Source organism: Haliotis rubra, unplaced genomic scaffold, assembly GCF_003918875.1.
Source record: "Haliotis rubra isolate DU_JTF1 unplaced genomic scaffold, ASM391887v1 Scf1415, whole genome shotgun sequence".
In the NCBI taxonomy this organism is placed as follows: domain Eukaryota; kingdom Metazoa; phylum Mollusca; class Gastropoda; order Lepetellida; family Haliotidae; genus Haliotis; species Haliotis rubra.
Window position 1 is genome coordinate 31,526 of NW_025765354.1, and position 20,317 is coordinate 51,842.

General features: G+C 39.5%; 1 protein-coding gene and 1 long non-coding RNA gene across 2 annotated transcripts; both read left to right on the top strand.

The window, feature by feature from the left end:
* Positions 1 to 2,248: 2,248 nt before the first annotated feature.
* On the top strand, positions 2,249 to 3,043 carry LOC124269062. The gene is made up of 2 exons (XR_006896410.1): positions 2,249 to 2,634; positions 2,875 to 3,043. It is a non-coding gene; the product is annotated as an uncharacterized LOC124269062 (long non-coding RNA).
* Positions 3,044 to 4,565: 1,522 nt separating this feature from the next.
* Positions 4,566 to 20,286, top strand: LOC124269058 (protocadherin beta-15-like). The gene is made up of 9 exons (XM_046704076.1): positions 4,566 to 4,700; positions 6,649 to 6,723; positions 7,890 to 7,958; positions 14,837 to 15,000; positions 17,603 to 17,653; positions 18,067 to 18,162; positions 18,398 to 18,484; positions 19,150 to 19,266; positions 20,165 to 20,286. Exons 2-9 carry the CDS (start codon positions 6,672 to 6,674, stop codon positions 20,225 to 20,227), a joined length of 699 nt encoding a protein of 232 aa, XP_046560032.1. The 5' UTR covers positions 4,566 to 4,700; positions 6,649 to 6,671; the 3' UTR covers positions 20,228 to 20,286.
* The last annotated feature ends 31 nt before the right edge of the window (positions 20,287 to 20,317 follow it).

The window sequence follows — 20,317 nt, forward strand, 5'->3', positions numbered from 1 at the left end:
CTGTGCGAACTTGATTTGCTTAAAGATCTTGAGGTAAGACGCTGTTTGAAACCACCCGCTTTTGGTAATGTTGTCTCTTGCCAGCTCCATATATTTTCGGATGCAAGTGTTACAGGTTATGGGTGTGCGGCCTACATTCGACTCTGTAATGAAGAGAACATTCACACTGCTCTGGTGATGGGTAAAGCACCTCTCAAGGTCATCACTATTCCACGACTGGAGCTGACAGCAGCAACCACTGCAGTGAAGATCGGGACATTTCTTCAGAAGGAGCTAGACATGGCCATTGATAGTACAACATACTACACAGACTCCACAACAGTACGTCACTACATCAGCAACGAACGAAACAGGTACCCTGTGTTTGTGACTAATGGAGTAAAGCTTATAAGAGATTACACTGATCCTCAGCAGTGGAAATATGTGGACTCCCAAGGTAATCCTGCTGATATTGCATCAAGAGGAACTACATGTGCCAAGCTTTTGAAATCTTCCCTTTGGTTTGATGGTCCACCATTTCTTAGATGCTTTTAGAAGGATTGGCCTCAGCAACCATGTACTGCAAGTAATGAAACTTCAGAAACTGTTGCTATGACTATGATGAAATCAGTTGTTGCAGGAACATTGGCATCAAGTGAAGAGGACACTGTATGTAAGTTGCTCCAACACTACTCATCATGGCACAGGTTGCAACGAGCTGTTGCAATCTATAGACGATTCTTTGCTTTCCTCCAGTACAAGGCACAGACCGTAAAGGTCAGTAACCTAACGTCTGTACCGCTTACTGTCCAAGAGGTGTCTCGTGCCAGAGAAACTATCCTTAGGTTTGTCCAGCATCACGAGTACAAGTCTGAGATGAACGTATTGCTGAAAGCAGCAGATGAACGAGGCCGAGCACAGAATGTAAGCAGAAGCAGCCCATTGTACAAGTTGAACCCAGTTATAAGAGACGGTTTTCTCTGTGTTGGTGGACGCCTGAGAAGAGCCGAAATTTCTGAAGACATGAAACATCATTCTGCCCCTAAAAGAACCATGTCTCCATGTTAATCATTAGAGACACTCATGACAGGCTTGGGCATGTTGGGAGAAATCATGTTCTATCAGCCTTGAGGGCCAAGTATTGGATCACAAGGGCAAATTCTGCCATAAGAAGTGTGATGAACAAATGTGTATTTTGTAGAACATTTAAGACCCCAACCAGTACCCAGATGATGTCTGACCTTCTAGCATGTAGAGTGACTCCAGCTGGTCCATTCACCTACACTGGAATTGACTTTTGGACCACATGTTGTAAAGGAGGGAAGGAAGTGTGTTAAACGCTATGACGTGCTCTTCACGTGTCTCAGTGGCCGAGCTGTCCATATTGAAACTGCTAACTCGCTTGATACAAGTTCCTTTATTAACTCTTTTCGTCGCTTCATTGCCAGGAGGGGACCAGTTCAGGAAATCTTCTGTGATAATGGGACAAACTTTGTTGGTGGAGCTAGAGAGCTCAAGGAGTCTTTGGATCAGCTCGATCAAGAAAAAATTCATTCTGATATGCTTCACAAGGAAATCAATTTCAGCTTTAATCCTCCATCAGCAAGCCATATGGGTGGCGCTTGGGACAGACTGATCAGATCTGTCCGCAGTATTCTCAATCCCATGCTTCATGAGTTTGGATCATACCTTGACGATGAGCTGTACAGAACATTATTGTGTGAAATTGAGGCTATCCTGAACTCCAGGCCTCTTACTACAGTTTCTGGGGATCCAGACGACCTTCACCCCCTCACTCCAAATCACATCCTTATGATGAAACCTGATGTGTTTATCCCACCGCCTGGCACATTTCAGCAGAATCATGTGTACGCCCGCCAGCGTTGGAAACGTATTCAGTATCTGACCAACGTCTTCTGGTCCAGATGGAAGAAAGAGTACCTTCAGTCTCTGCAACAACGACAAAATGGAATTGTCCTAAGAGGAACTTTCAACTGGACGATGTTGTGCTTATCAAGGATGACACTTTACCCAGGAGTGCATGGTCCATGGGTCGTGTAATCCAGACTGAGGTGGATACGCATGGCACTGTCAGAAGTGTTTTGTTGAAAGCAAGAGGTGCAGAGTTACGACGACCTATTCACAAGCTGGTTCTGCTCGTCCCATCGGGCTCAGCACAGGTTGGCATGTGAGGTATTGATTAAACTTTGCATTATATGTGTATTTATTAAACTACCCTTGGTATGTTTAAGAGGCCAAGTATGTTAATGCAAGATACACATGTTTCATTTTTTTCTGTGCACATTTCCCTCCTGCAGGTATTTTCACATAATTATCATTTGCATATTTCATGCATTATAAATGTCTTCCTAATGTGTACTGTCTCTGTAGCACAGTGCAGCTCTTACTTCATCCTAGTATCAGCTATTACCTCCCTTGTTAGTAACCCAGCCAGCTAGGGTTCAATCCCAGCTTTCTAATAAAACTTTTGCAGATTTGTTATGTTTCATATCCCATAGTACCACTTTCCTGTCATGTGACCATAAAAAGCACATGTGGTACTGGGACCCCATGCTTCAGTGTGTTAGCAGCCTCCATACCGTCAAGAGGTCTCCTCTGACTGTTAATATTAATGTAGCACACAGGAACACAAATGTAAGTCTTGCATCTTTATTGTTTCACAGTTACTATTCTATTTTGTATAAATATAATGTTTAATAGTCTTCTTTGAAGTTCATGGCCTCATAATGTTATTGTTACATGCAATATTTTCTGAAAGTGTTCAAATAATCTTCAAAGGTTTTCAAAGTTGTTAGATATGAATTTAGATGATATTTGTCAATGCATTGTATTTTATAGTCAAATTATATTACAAATTGTTTCTGTTTATTCTAGTTTTACAAACCTCATCCACTCATCCACTCATCAACTCGACTATTTATCTTTTCACACTATGGCTAACGACCAACGTCCAACGTGTATCTTACATTTGTACGTGTCACCGTATATCAACGCATAACGTACCATCGTTTACCATCAACGAATAAAACCCTGTGGATGCGAGTTCTTGGTGAATTGTTATTCTTGCGTCTACAAACAGCATGATTTTCAAATTCGGCGTGTAGTGTCACAGAACACAATTCACATGCAATGCACGTGAAAGTTGGGGATCAGATAGTCTCAATGATGGGTATAAAAGGTTGATCGCTGTCTGTCGATTATTCACTGTATTTGGAATATTGTTGACGAACGCAAAATGTCACGTCTAAGTGAAGCCAACCGTCATATCGCCATTGGTTTGCTTGAAGCTGGCCAGTCTTAACGTGCAGTTGCCCGACGCATGAATGTTCACCAAAGCACCATTTCACGGCTCTGGGAGAGATATCGCCGGCAGAATGCGGTAGCAGATGCCCCTCGTAGTGGGCGACCACTGCGGCGCAGGATCGCTACATCCTGGTACCGCTCGACAAATACCCGGATTGAGGAGGCTTTCTGCACAGACCGTCAGGAACAGGTTGAGAGAGGCTGGTTTTCGTGCCAGAAGACCTTATTTTGGCCCTGTGCTTCGACAACAACATCGTCGACATCGAGTTCAATGGTGCACCAACGTTCAGGCCTGGAACCTACCGAATTGGCGTAGAATCTGGTTCAGTGATGAATCACGATTTCTATTGGAACGACGCGATGGAAGAATGCGGGTGTACAGACGTCGACGTGAACGTTTCGCCGACGCTTGCGTTCCCCAGGTGGACAGATTCGGCCGGGGTGCGACGCCGTAACCCTCAGCCCCAGACGCTTCAGCAACTCGCACAGGCACTACAGGCAGAGTGGGCTGCGATTGGGCAACACGAGATTCTGAGACTTATTCGTTCGATGCCGAGGCGATGCCGTGCAGTTCTGGATGCCCACGGTGGTCACACGAGGTATTGATTTCAGCGCCACCACACGTCTCCATGTGACACTCAAACTGACTTTCCTCGAGTTGGTGCCACAGACGGATAAGTCTGCATTCTCAGTGTGCAATTTCGCTATATTTCATTGACTCATAAAGCCTACAAGATGTTTCAAAATAAACATAAAAAATACAGTTGAAATTCCTATATGCGTTTTCTTTTTTGGAGAGTATATTTACAAAATGAAAAAGTTGAAGGATAAATAGACATTAAAATATATTTTAAAACTTGAATCAAGTCGTCCTGACATATTTGAACTAGAAAGCAGGCCTCCGCAGATATAAAAAGAACGATGAATTTCACGCTGTATTTAAATTTTTGTCTTTGGCATATTATCACAAACACCACAATTTGAAATCTCAAACAGTGACACGTGGACAAGCACAACAATGAATACAATTTAGATAATGTCAGCAACACCATGCCTGGAAGATAATCAATAAAACATTACACATTGACTACATAATTAAAGAAGTGTGAGAAATATGCATATTGAGAATAAAAAGGATGCAGTGGTGTTTATGAACTCAACTATTTCTGTGATAGCAGGGTGTACCTGTAAGCCAGATAGTACAGACATATTATTAGTTGAAGTCGTCCTATATTCATATTTAATCAGAGGGTTGAGATAACGACTCATATCTACACAACGACCCCAGGTAGGATGCACCACTCCGGTCCCAACATTAAAGTGGGCATGTGATCAAGAATCCATTACTAGAGATACTCTTACACGGGTACTCATCACAGCAAAAGGAAGCAGTACAGGTATGTACCCATTGAATACTTTTCTTGTGCAAGTTAAGATGAACGGAGCTGTGAAGTGTTTGTCGTATACTACAGATCCGGGGTGAGTTAGGTACATGGTTAGAAACTGCCAAGTTATTTGTTGTGTGCCTCGCCATTACATGGCTGAAACATTACCTTAATAAATCTTTTTAAATTGTGTGTACACTAGGAATGTTTTTTCATTAACACCTTCTATAGTGAGACAATAATCAGGCTAATAACACATATTGACGATGCTTATGACTTCATGGTGTCATTATGGAGTGAAATCGATTTTGGCCATGGTGCACATCACTGTAATAATCTTCATCCGTATCCTCAGATGTTTTTGTTGGAACAACTCTAACCCTAACCCATAACACTTGTTCAGGCCCCGATTTCTTGAAACAAAGTCAAGTCTGAGTTTTGACTTAAGTTTTTACTCAAATTTGAGAAAATGCAGGAAAATGCATTTCCCAGAATAAACTGACATTGATATTTAACTCAAACATTCATCAACAATTATGTTTAATTCATCACTTTTCAATTTGTTAATACATACACATAGCTTCATATAAAAGCCAGAGTCAAAAAGAGTCAATTTTAAGATTTAATAGGTTGATCTCCCCCACCTAAGCCTAATATATTACCTAATTTAAGTTCACTTATCTGCATATTGTCCCATTTGTGGGACGGTACTTTGGCGGAACATTTAGTATAGAAAACATGCAAACCACTTTAATTTTCTATTTTCTAACGAAAGTTTTAAACACATTCTAATGAACTTACATAGTTAAAATAGGAACCGTTCCTAGTATGGTGATCTACCTTCAGTTGTTGGCGATCTATAGCCAGTTTTTATATTGTATTGTCTAAATAGTGCTATCATGTTTTAACTTTCCACGCTAGTTTTAGTTGTAATTGTGATATTCTAGTTGTTTTACTGTCCTTCGTCGACAGGTTTTTGTAATATACATATCTTCCATTTCAATGTCACATATGTTCTCGTCACGATATGGCTGAAATATTGCCGATGTGACGTTAAATATTAACTCACTCGCTCACTCACTAAAATAGGAACCAATTAAAATATCATCTTATCTCGCACTTCACCGAACTTAAACTCTACAAGTAATGTAAATGGTGCAACTACTAAACAATTTTCTCAGCTTCATTCTCGTCTATACTGCAAGTTTCTATCTCCACCAATACGAGAGAAATGCTTTTTGAAGTACCCGTCCCAAAACGGGACGATGTGCATAATTGGGGTAAAACTGTATCAACTACTTGAAAATGCCTTTGCCTTCATGGAAAGTGTGACCTTTCTTCATTTTCATCAGTTATTCTACATTTTGTCCAGTGAAATTGGGGAAGCAGCATCTGTTTGACTAAAGCTAAGGAAATAAAAAATTCAATAAAGTAGTCCTCATTCTAGTTTTATCAATTTAAGTAAGTAGCTTTGCATTATATAAAAATATATATTATTACATCCATATATCGTACATAGTTTAGAATATAAATAGGCGCATAAGTTGTATGTTGAAAAATAATCAGTGATACCACGGTTATCCGTGAGGGATATTTTCAGTTAGACTCGATGAACATCATGATATTTTTGGTTGACTATATTAAGTGACTGTTTAGATATCTGGGTTTTACAATGGCAATAGCAGCATGTGGCTATTAAACTAAACAATATTTTTGTTTGTTTAATTTAATTAATGTTCTGTGTTTTAATGTGCTTCCATCAAAGGTGGACTTGGCTCTGCAAAATTAGCACCACTTTGTCTGCTACAGGTAATTCTGCTGAGGTTTTGTATAAAGCGAGGAGTTACCTGAAGAAACAATGTGTATGTGCCCACAAGGTATTGGCAACAAGGTATTTCGTTGGACTAATTAAGAGTATTACTATGCTGCACCTTTTAAAGACAACTCCTTTTGATTCCAGCTGTTCTTCAGGGCTGCACAAAGATGCCGGGTTCAAAATGGACTCTCTTAATTGTCCTTTTCTCTCTCTGCAAGGGTGAGTCATTTAGTGTGCCATTTATAATTGGAGTTCATAACGTATCATAATTGTAGATATGAAGGAAAGTGTTCAAGAGGTCTCACGATCACATGGCCCACTATATGCCTATATAATCGATTTTGTTTATGATGACAGGAAAACCACGTTTTAAGTTGCTTTACAAGATGCTGGACTGTATTGTTTCCAGGAAGAACGTCCGTTCATTAAGAAGCCAAAAATTATGTGAGTCCGTGACAGCAATCTCAGAGACTGTGTGCAATTTACATATGTGAAATATGTACATGTATGACACTTACGTCTCAATCATGGTTGTTTCAATAGGCACATTGTTGTTTTGTCTCAGTAATATTCATTAGAAGTACACCTTCTAATGCCTGCGTAATCTTTTGCCATCCAGTTTAATCAGTTTCCAAGTTTGTGTTTTGCTTTGGTAATTTAATTTTTTCGTGTTTTAACATTATCAGTTTTTCATTGTAAGATTCATGTTTGGGGTATTCTAAGTTGATAACGTAGTTGTTTCTGATCATTGTGACAGTTAAAACCCATAACGATACAAGGGTTATTTTCCTCCATCATTCATCATGTGTTGTATATGTGAAGCTTGTAATGGCTGGCCGCCAAGCAATGTTACTTCTGATGCCCAGAAGCCGAGCTTGTGTTTATTAAAGTCGATATAAAAGTTAAAATAGAAAAAGAATATGTCATTATTTGTCTTGTTAACTCCCATTAGGTCCACGGAACAACTTGTACCTCAAAGTCTGGCCATAAAATCAGGATGACAACTTAATCGACCAATCTCTGACAATGCTACATAAATGCGATGCATATACGTTATAACTAAAATGTTGATACGTTAACTATTTTGTCATTGGTCTCCGCGTGGTCACGTGTTGAGGTCAAACAAGGGAGGAAACTCTGATAGCCGTTTTAGTACTACTCATCTTTATGCAGGGAAGCATATAAATCGCATGAGGTGTCCAACTGTTATCAACAAAAAACAAAACATGACGTAAACATTCTTGGGATATACCCTTTTAAATAGGGTAATAATCAAATATTGTAAGGGCAGAGGTTTTAAATATTATATGTGAGTGTTTTCTGTGTTTAAACTTATGCATAGTGTATCGATGTTTAGGCGATGTTCTTCGTTGTTCCTTTTACAGTTTTGGTTTGTTTGCCGCCAGTATTTGATCGGATAAATCCAATACAAGTACCAGAAAACACACCTGCAGGTAAGCTGACACATGGATATGACCACAGTGGACGGTGATCTGGTCAAATGTCATTGAATGAAGCTATTACTGGAAAACAAAAACGTCATAGCTCTTGTCGGCACACACGTATGAGACATCTTGAGTAAAGTAGAATGTGTTTGATAACTCAAAATCATATGATCTTTGCAACGTATGAGAACTCATGTTCACACATATGTTCATATGATCTGCATACACGAATGTTCATCACATTTGTTCAATATGATATGTATACATGAATGTTCATAAAATCTATGAATGTTCATCACTATGTTGATATGGTCTACTTATTTTCATCACATATATATGTTCATATGATCTACTTACACGTATATTCATCACATATGTTCATATGATCTGCATACACGTATGTTCATCACATATGTTCATATGATCTGCATACACGTATATTCATCACATATGTTCATATGATCTACATACACGTATATTCATCACATAATTTAATATGATCTACTTTCTCGTATATTCATCACATGTGTTCATATGATGTGCATACACGAATGTTCATACCTATGTTCATATGATCTGCATATTCACGTATATTCATATGATCTACATATGTTCATATGATGTTCATATGATCTCATACGTATATTCATCACATATGTTCATATGCTCACGTATATTCATCACATATGTTCATATGATCTGCATACACATTATATTATTCATCACATATATTTCATATGATCTGCATCTACACGCACGAGTCATCACCTATTTTCATATGATCTACATACATGGGCACCCGTGAAGAGCCACCTCCTCGTGGTGGGTGCTGGGTAACGCTAAGCGCTCTTCGACCCCCCGTTGTGGACCCAGGGGTTGTTTGGTCCACCAACCTGTTGGCCGTGGGTTGCGCCCCTGTGTTGGTGGAGGACGGGAGTCTGGTGGTTGAGGGCACTGGGTCCAGGAACAGTGTTCCTTTGCCCAACCACCGCTTCGACTATGCGCTGCCTCAGACGGGTGGTTGAATGGGCCTGAGTTCAAGCAATCGGCTGGTCACGCCATGCCCTGCGCATGGAAACATTCATTTTGAAATTGTGCAATTTCAACATTATTGTGATTGATTAAAATGAATGTCATCAATAAAATGTTCTATTGAAATTTGCCTAGAGTCCTATGCCAGAAGGCGGTGGCTCATGGGCCAATCTGGGAATAGAGACCTCTGAATTCTGTGTTTCTCCAGAAAGGTGTCAAGGGCGAACCAGTCTGACATTTATTCTGTTAGATTTGACAGCTTTTCAAGTATTTATTTGCTGGAGTATAACATCCCTGTAACCCTGGTGGAACATGCTGGTTTCCGCTGTACCACCGTCCTTGTTGGCACTCCATGGTGGGTGGGGAGCAGGGACGTTGAACACTTTTCCTACGTCATGGCTCTTGAAGGACGTTACACGGCTTCGAAATGGCTCGCTCTTAGTGGAATGTACCCGTTAACAACAATCGGTCAATCTGTTGAAACTAAAACAATTTGTGAATAAACCCGTTGTTGTGTCAGTGCACAGAACGTTGAATTCCTGCTGAGGTATAGTCAGAGACAGGGCCCGTTGCCTTTCTGATATGAATGAGGATGACATCGTCAATGAACTAAAAAACCAGGGCGTAACCGCAGTAAAGCGTTTTTCGAAAAAGAATAATGATGGCACAATTGTCAAAGTGAATACGTACTTGTTTACGTTCTCACTTTCCGCACTACCAAAAGAAATATAAAAGCTGGGTACTTTAACATCTGGAGTTGACGTGTATGTTCCAACTCCGCTCCGATGTTTCAAATGCCAAAGGTTTTGGTCATGGGGCCAGGTTCTGCCGTAAACACCGCTGTATGTTCCCGTTGTGGTGGTGCACGCGAACTCTCTGAGTGCATAATAGCATCAAGTGTGCTAACTGCAGCGGAGGACACTAAACTGCATCGAAATCATGCCCTTCCTATGAGAACGTGGAGACTAAGATTCAAAGATAAAACATACCAACAATGATTTCTTATGCTGAAGCTAAAAAAGCAGGTAACTGTTTCAACCAATTCAACAATTTCATATTCTAACTGCAGTTTCTTCTCGTGTCAATAGTTTCAGACCTACCATGACATCAACGTCGTGTCATAAACGTCAATATCCTGGGTTAATAGACAATTAACAATAGATGAGGCAATTCAGACCTCTCAAATGGGCAACTCTCTAGTGTTTCGACATCGGCATCCCAGACGGAGACTGTCTCATCGCTGCCTTCAACAGATCCTGCGATGCATCTGAACCAGAATTGTGCCACAAATTCGAATGCACAGCACTGATAAATCATCACAAAATGAGAAAAAGAAAGAAAATCGAGGTTGGACAAGGGGCCTCCAACATTTGGAGGTGCCTTCCTCTCAGTCGTCCCCTATAAAGGTTCAAAATCAATTTGAACCTTTGGAGATGAAGGTCAATCCCTCTTTCCCAGTCCCTAGGAGTAGAGACCTCCTCCAATCCACGATCTCAATTGATCCTCCATGATTGGCTCAAATAACACTGTTCAGTGGAATTGTAGAGGACTAAGAAATAATTTTAATGATTTACAACTACTAATACAAGATTTCACACCATCGGCATTTTGTTTACAGGAAACCTATCTCAAAACCACAGATCAATTTGATATACGGCAGTATACTTCATATAACTTCTTTTCTCCTCCGAGACTCCGAGCTACTGGAGGTTCTTCAATATTGGTGCGACAGGGTGTTATACACAGCCCTGTTCCCCTAAATACAACACTTCAGGCTGTTGCAGTCAGGTTGACTTTACACGTTGCCTTTACATTATGCTCCCTTTATGTGCCTCCATCTTCCACTCTTCACCAAACTGATCTTCAGGCTCTTTATGACCAGCTCCCCAAACCGTGTATCATTATGGGTGACTTGAACGGTCATAATCCTCTTTGGGGTAGTTCTGATACAAAGAGAAATGGGACAGTACTAGAAGATTATATTTCAAACAACGATCTGTGTATATTTAATGATAACTCACTACACAGATCTGTTAAATGAATTTAAATGGTCAGTCCATAGCGACCTGTGTGGCAGCGACCATTTTCCGACCATTCTTAAAACAATAACTCCTGCTGATGTTGCTCCATCATCAAGATGGAACTTCAACAAAGCAAACTGGCCTTTGTTTGAATTCCTCTGTATTGACAAACTAAATCCTGCTCGTTTTATTGATGCTCTTGATTCAGTGCAATTATTCTCTGATGAACTACACAAAATAGCCGATGAGTGTATTCCTAGGTTCTCTACAAATCCACATATACGTAAACCATGGTTTAATAATGACTGCAATCAAGCTAGAAAGGCACGGAAAAAAGCTAAACAATATTTCCGTGGCCACCCTATGGTGCATAATTTAGATAAATAAAAAAAAATTTAAACGCTAGAGCACGTCGAACATTTAAGCCAAATAAGCGCCAGTCTTGGGAAAATTACGTTTTGAAAATAAATTCACGGACGCCGATGTCCAAGGTATGGAACATGATCCAGAGAATTAAAGGTAAGGGAACCAAATCAAGCATTAATCATCTCAAAACTGGGGACCAATTGTTAACAGATAAATCTGACATCGCAAATAAACTGGATGAAACACTTGCAAAACATTCTTCCTCGTCAAACTATGTTCCTAAATTTCAAAAATACAAAAAATTGCAAGAAACGAAACAAATCAATTTTCATTTGGATACTGGGGAAGACTATAATGAAATCTTTTCTATCCACGAGCTTCATACTGCTCATGAACAAGCTCACAATACTGCAACAGGAGCTGATAACATTCATTATCAACTCCTGAAACACTTACCTGAATCCTGTTTAGAAACACTATTAAATATTTTTGACGACATGTGGACATCTCGTAAATTTCCTTCATCTTGGCGTGATGCCATTGTTGTACCCATACCTAAACCTGGACGTGATCATACCGATCCCTCAAATTATAGGCCATTTCCTTGACCAGTTGCGTTTGCAAAACCATGGAACGCATGGTCAATAACAGATTAACTTTGTACTTAGAGTCCAATAATTTAATCACAAATATTCAATGTGGTTTTCGTAAAAATCGCAGTACCATTGACCATTTAGTTCGATTGGAGTCATTCGTAAAGAATGCCATTCTTAACAAGCAGCATGCAGTGTTAGAGAAAAGTGTTCGATTTAGAGAAAGCCTATGACACGACATGGAAGCACGGCATTTTACAATATTTACATGATTTTGGTTTACGAGGCCGTTTGCCTCAGTTTATATCCGAGTTTTTAACTGATAGGCAGCTTCAAGTCCGCGTGGGTTCTACCCTGTCTGACCATTATAAGCAGGATCAGGGTGTCCCACAAGGTAGTATTTTGTCTGTCACATTGTTTAGTGTTAAGATCAACAGTTTATCAAAGGTCTTAAGTGATTCAATCGATGGGTCACTTTTTGTGGATGATTTTAATATTTCTTGTCGTGGTAAAAATATGCATACTATTGAACGGCAACTGCAGTTGTGTTTAAACAAAATAGATAAATGGTGTCTTGAAAACGGCTTTAAATTGTGCTAATTGTATCCATTTTTGTAGAAAATATAAACCGCATAAAGACCCTGAACTGTTTCTAAATGGCTCTCCCATCAAAGTTGTTAAGGAAGCCAAGTTCTTGGGTTTAATTTTTGACTCGCATCTAACTTTTCTTCCACATATCAAGTCCCTTAAAACTAAATTCCTGAAGGCACTTGACTTGTTGAAAGTCGTTTCCAATTCTTAGTGGGGAGGGGATCAAGCTACCCTCTTACAATTATATCGATCATTGGTCCGTTCCAAACTTGATTATGGCTCCATCGTATATGGTGGAGCCTGCAAAAGTAACCTAAAACGTTTAGATTCTGTCCACCACCAAGGTCTAAGACTATGTCTTGGTTCCTTTAGAACTTCACCTGTTGACAGCCTCTGCGTGGAGGCTGATGAGCCATCTCTTACACAACGCCGTATAAAATTAACTTTACAGTATATAACAAAACTTTATTCCGATGGAGTCAAACCCTGCATATAACTGTGTCTTTTAATCCACTATATGAAGATCTGTATAACAAGGGTGTCTTCTTGTTCCACCTCTTGGTATAAGGTGAAACCTTTCCTTTCTGCTGCTGCTGGCGCTGGGCTAGAACATATAGCTCCTTCCCGTCTTATTTCTTCTCCTCCTTGGCAATTGACGCTTGAGGCCACAAGTTGACCTTACACTGACAACATTTAAAAAATCAGAAACAAATGAATTACAATATAAACAAGAATTTAATCAATTAAAAACTAAATATACTACATACAAATCCTTATTTACAGATGTGTCCAAGGATGGTGGTGCGGTTGCTTGTGCCACCGTTATTGGATCCAGAACAATCTCTTCTCGATTACCAAATAACAGATCTATTTTCACAGCAGAAGCTAACGCCATATTAACAGCTCTTAAATATATCAAAAACTACCGTAAATATAAACAATACATAATCTTTCTCTTTCGTGTCTTCAGGCTATTAAAAATCTTTCTTGTAAACATCCACTTTTATTAGAAATTATTGAATTGTATAATGACCATGCTACTGGCCAATGCGAAATTGTCTTTTGCTGGTTACCCAGCCATGTTGGCATTTCTGGGAATACAATGGCCGGTCTTACTGCTAAGGCAGCACTCAACAAACCTGTGACACCACTTCTGATCCCATACTCTGATTACAAAGCTGCTATTAGATCTTATATCCGTGATCTGATGCAGAAGAAGTGGGATACCCAAGTAGGCATAAATAAATTACATGCTATAAAACCAGCTATCGGTTACACCTACTTGGGTGTCAGTCCAGATTTGAAGAGGTCATCATACGATGATGTCGTATTGGCCACACACGATATACTCATGAGTACCTATTAAAAGGTGAGGATCCTCCGTTTTGTATCCCTTGTGATGAAAGAATCACGGTCAAGCATGTCCTGCTTGACTGTGGTGAATATTCCATCACAAGGGATAAGTATTTCAATGTCAAAACATTTAAGGATCTTTTTTATAATGTTAGTTTTTAAAAGAATTAGATTTGTTGACTGATCTGTAAATAGCTAAATATTTTATTATTGGTAGTTTAGATTAGAAACTGAGATTGTTAGTGGCTGTACCCCAAAAGGGGGTTGAAGAAGCGTAAAAATATTGTCCTCCCGAGAGGGTACGTAAGCCCCAAAACTTTCAAAGTAAAATATAAATTATCACATTTTAAACGTAGTATTTTTGTTATTTTAACTGTTGGCTAAATTTTCCTACAATCGCCAGCGGCTGAAGGGATGGTGTAAATTCAGCTAGGATCCATGCAGGTAGGAAAAGTAATGTAAGTCCCCATGGTTCCTAGTATGGTGATCTACCTTCAGTTGTTGGCGATCTATATCCCATTTTTACATTGTATTGTCCACAAATAGTTTTGTACTTTTAAAGATATATGCTAGCTAGTTTTAACTCAATCTGTGATAATCTAGTGGTTTTACTGTCCTTTGCTGACAGGGTTTTATATATCATATGTATGTATTATGAATTTCGAACTAGTTTTAGTCACGATATGGTTGAAATATTGCCGATGTGACTTTATATCTTAACTCTCTCACTCTACATACACGTATATTCATCACATATGTTCATATGATCTGCATACAATTCTATTCATTATTTATGTTCATATGATCTGCATACACGAAAGTTCATCACATAAGTTCATCATTAATATGAATTCCGAAAATTATAGCAGATTATTTTCATGTGTGTAATTACAGTGCACATAGGCCAGCACCATCTGCCAATCTATTCCAGGTACCGCTATCGGTGTTCTGACTGTGAGAGATGCAACCCCTTCCCACGTCACAGTGACAATGTCAACGACAACACAACAATACGTGTATTTAAATCAGCATACCAGCATCTCTGGCTTCTATAACGCCAGTATAGTTCTGCAGAGACAACTGGACTACGAAACAGTAAGTTCCACCTGTATATCTTCCACACACTATGTGACATTATCAGAGGGATATGTCAGTGTGGCCAGGATTTTTCAAATGTGCTTATCACATGAATAGTACATTTAAATTCATGCTGAAAACCAGCGTTTTAACTTGGGTAAATATTGGGTGTATAAGAAACATATTTCCCTCACTTACTAGCGGTAAAGAGCGGAGTAAGAGCGATGCTGCCAGAATTATTAACTGGATTCGATTCATATGCTCATTACTGCAATATCCACGAGTCAGTGAGTAAATAATTTGGCATCATTAATTTTGCATCTATTAATGCATGTTATTCCTGTATATCTAATTTTGAGAACAATCCTTAAAGGGGCACTGATCCAGAGCGTTAATGTATACAATCTAATTACGAATCTAGCTGCAAGCCTGTCCCTGCTCCGTCGACCGGGACGGAGTGGACTACTGTCCACAAGCATAATGAATTAAGGTCTGATCTGACAAATGTATTACATGTTGTGTAACATGCGCATGGAAGTGAAGCAAGAGGAATTATCAGCTGAGTTACAAAACACAAACATCGATCAAAGGATCAACCGATAGCACGCTGGTTGATTAATTACTTTTATCTTGCACAGCGGATTTGTCAAAAGGTAGTGTTTATGTATGTAGATTTACTAACGTTCACTGACTATACCCAATTCTGTCGTAAAGTGCCTTTGTAAAAACAACGTCCTTCCTTCAAAGGATTAACCGCCAATACCTTGACTGATCATTGCTGTCCAACTAAATTACATTTTTAAAGAATGGTGGACATCATGCAAATAGTTGTCAAAACCTGAAACAGCCACGTGACCAGTTGAGGAACTATCACTAATTATGACGTTCTATCACTTTTTCGCTTATTAGAGACTGTTAAAAGACACATGAAATAGATCAGGATTCTTTGTCAGCTGCAGATGAATGGCATATCGTTCCGTTATGTTGATATTGATGGATACATTAATCGAACAAGATATTAGCCGATATTATTGCTAAATCTTTTGTCTGTTTTAATTTTGATATTTGTATTTTGTTTTTAATCATTTGTTGTAGCATTCAACAGAATAATTTTCCCCGTGAAGTGTAATGAGACAGACAGCATACACTAGGTCGCACTTAGGGTGTGTTTGTGAAATATGATTCACGTTGACAATCTATAAAATGTCTAGACATTACAGTCATCTTATAAATTAACTATTAACAGATAGTGTACTGTCCAAGATATTTTTATGGATTAAACTTCTTTTCAATTTCTCTCACGACGTTTCGAGACCATTCCAGGTCCCTTCATCAGGCGGACTGACAGTTAGGACTATGACGTCGTCACTATGACGTCATAACTGAGTTATGACATCACAATGCATATGACATCACAGTACACTACTGTATAAGTGAGTTTGAAGAGTTAATTACATAATGATGAACATTCATGCTAAATAATAGAGTTGAAAGTTGAATTGTCAATACACAACAACTGCTAATTACACAAAGGTTACTTGATAGCAGGCTTTCCAAAAACAATAGTAGACTCGTTTTTCTTTTACCTAAGGTTAATCAAGAGGTCCCACGCACTTGGCAGGTATACACCTTGATCACGATTCATTGCTGGTTTATGCCTCCTTATCTCCACAGCCTCCTGTAGTTTTCTCCGACTCCAGTCGTTGTTATTTCTCGAAAGCACCCTGATATCATTCCACATGATTACATGACTTGGGTTATTTGAATTGTGCTCCGATATAGCTGACTTAGCATTTTGTTTGCATACTGACAACTTGTGTTCAGCAACCCGGTTGTTAATGGGCCTGAGAGTCGCGCCAATATATTGATTGCCACCCCTGCGTGGTATTTGATATACACATCCTCTATGGTTGGGGCTTCCATTGCTAAATCCTCTTCCATTTGTCCGGAGAAGTGTCTTAATTGTTGTACCGCTAGAGAAAGTTACATCAAGTGATGTAACTTTCTCTAGCGGTACTGTGATGTCACTTGCATTGTGACGACAGAACTCAGTTATGACGTCATAGTGACGACGTCATAGTCCTAACTGCCAGTTCGTCTGATGAAGGGACCTGGAATGGTCTCGAAACGTCGTGAGATAAATTAAAAAAGTAGTTTAATCCATAAAAATATCTTGGACATCAATGTACAACCTCTAAATGCCACTGAAAGACATCAAATAGTGTACTGTTTATTAAGTTTCAAATGCATACAAAAATAATAATAATTAGGATTATATGACAAAATATAAAGACGTACATTGACATCGTTATTTTACAGTCCTAACATTTTTTACGACTGGCAGATGTAGTCAAACTTCAAAATGTTTTCATGTGTTATGGAGATGGAAATATTAATGAGTAAAAAAGTTTTCATCTTTGGGGATCAATGCATACTACCAATTGCGCTTGGTGGTGGCGTATCAGAGATTGCAAACCAGTCAAGAATTCTGGGACATCATCCGGGTACTCACGGAAATAAAACAATTACAAAAGCAACAACCAGTCCACAGAAATTGCTCTGGATCAGTGTCTCTTTAAATTAACGTGTTCTGATGCTGAATATTTATTCTTAAATTCAGGATGGAAGCTCGCTGAGACTGCTCTTTACAGCCACAAATCCATCAACTCCGGTAAGTAGACTTGTTAACTTCATGACAACCTCTTTCCATCCTCTCATATATGAACTTAGTAGATTTGAAGCATCGTAAGATGTCGGATATTTTATTCAATGATTGAGTTCTTAGCGTGCACGAGTTATTCAAATACATTGGTGGTGTACATATTTACTGTTAGGAATTCCTTTGATCACATTTCCCACAGGGTAAGTTAAAACGAGCATATACAAACATACTTGCAAAACATGTACTTGTTTGTCAAATGTATGTTAATAGTTAGCCAGAACACGTGTTAGCCCTCTAGATTTCATTTATATACTAGAAATTTAACTGCCGTACTTTCACACAGAATTTCAGGTTATTTGAATCATAAAATTTAAAACTTAAAGCGTTACAATATTAACACTTGTATGTTCATTGGTGTGAAGGACGGAGTCCGTCAAAACATGACCGTCATCATCGGAGACGTCAATGACGTCCACCCACAGTTCCAGGGGCTGCCCTACTCCGTCTCTGTCCCAGAGGTTGTATAACTTTTGTTGTACTCGTCTGTATTTACTGGGTTAAAAGATACTACCTGAATCGAGCAATATTCATTATTGTTATGAACGCCAGGGTCTTTTTCTTTTACTCTTCTCCAAAATGCCGATTAATGAGTCACATGACGAAGTTTCTGAGCTGATGGAGTCATTTCAAAATGTATGTTCCCATACCCGCAATCGTTGTGGATTATACATGTAGATAACTTGCTCATTTCAGAATGAACCCATCAACACTGTCATCTTAATAGCCAGAAGTACTGATCCAGACACAGGGATAGGGGGTTTAGTTGACTACACCATGAAGGTACATGCTAGTCTAGCCATATATCCAATATCCAGCAGAAGCACGTTCTCACAGTATAATGAAGCATTTGGGTGAACCTTCGTTGAGTACACGCTGAAGAGTAATGGACTGACTGACTGACTGACTGAGTTTGGTTTTACGCCGCTTTTAGCAATATTCCAGCAATATCACGGCGGGGGACACCAGAAATGGGCTTCACTCATTGTACCCATGTGGGGATTCGAAACCGGGTCTTCGGCGTGACGAGCCAACGCTTTAACCACTAGGCTACCCCACCGCCCCATAGAGGAATGGAGTCAGATCAGTGGAATGAATGAATGAATGAATAGTTAAAGTTTTCACTTCTTATATGAACCCATCAACACTGTCATCTTAATAGCCAGAAGTACTGATCCAGACACAGGGAGAGGGGGTTTAGTTGACTACACCATGAAGGTACATGCTAGTCTAGCCATATATCCAATATCCAGCAGAAGCACGTTCCCACAGTATAATGATGCATTAGAGTGAACCTTCGCTGAGTACACGCTATAGAGTAATGGAGTCAGATCAGTGGAATGAATGAATGAATGAATGAATGAATGAATGAATAGTTAAAGTTTTCACTTCTTATATGCGTGTTTTTGTACTTGCATAACAAAGCTTCTCATTTTTCTCATGTTCAGACATCATATGCGGATTACAGAAGCAAGTTTAATGTATCCAGTACTGGGAAGGTGACTCTGATTGGAGACCTGGACTACGAAACTCTCAGTTTCTATCAGTTTACAATCGTTGCCACTGTAAGTATGTGACAATATCAACCGTTTGGTTCTACTGGTGTTGTTCCCTACTTATTGCAGGTCTTGAGAGCTACAAACAACCAACATGATGCATCCACAAGTGTAACCTTGTGATTTGAAAGTAATGTATTACTTACATTTCAGAGAGAACTGTTTGTTGAACCTTAACGGTGGTAGCGTTTCTGGGTTCTGACAATGACGCATGCCGAATGGGTGGGTGCTTTGTTGTTTAACGCTGCAATCAGCGCACTCATGGCCACATAATCCAGTGATTAACAACATGATAATCGATCTACGCAATTTGGATACGATTACATGTGGCAACAAAGTCGGCGAGTCTGACCACCCGATACCGTTCGTCGTCTCTAACGACAAGCTTGGGTTGTTGAAGAGCAATAAATCTCGGATCTTTACGGGTCGCATGGCGAATGATACCAGGGGCATGTTCATCTTCTTTGCGAACACTACTTCGGCATTACTTGATTGACGCTTATCTTAGAAAGAAACGTTCCAGCTGGAAACGGTCTAACTGGACAAGTCAATGATTAATATCATGAGCACCTTCCAACACTGACGCGATACGATGACTCACAATCAGTCAGCGAGCCTGACCCGCAATCAGTCGTCGCTCACGAACTGCATAATTAGCTGGAGACCGTTTTGTATACTCAGCGGAATTAACGGTCACTTCAGTGGAACTATTGTGTTATAGTGCGGGATTGCATTTTGTTTTAGTTCTGTAGGTTGCAACAGAGACAACTTGACCTGTACAATTCGGAAAAGGCTTGTCGCAATTCAGATTCGTGTTCTTGGCTGTACACGTTACTGTGACAAAATATGTGCCCATATGTGTAACAGTTAACGAACCGTTCACTCACCATGTATATCCCCTTGCCAGGATGGAGGAGGCCTGACCAGCGAAGGCCCAGGTGTTTGTGACCGTAACAGATGTCCAGGATAGTCCACCATACTTTACTGGCGGGGCCTTACTTACCTGATATCTGGGAGGACCATGCTGTGGTGAGGATGTTTGTATTATACACCAGTAGCT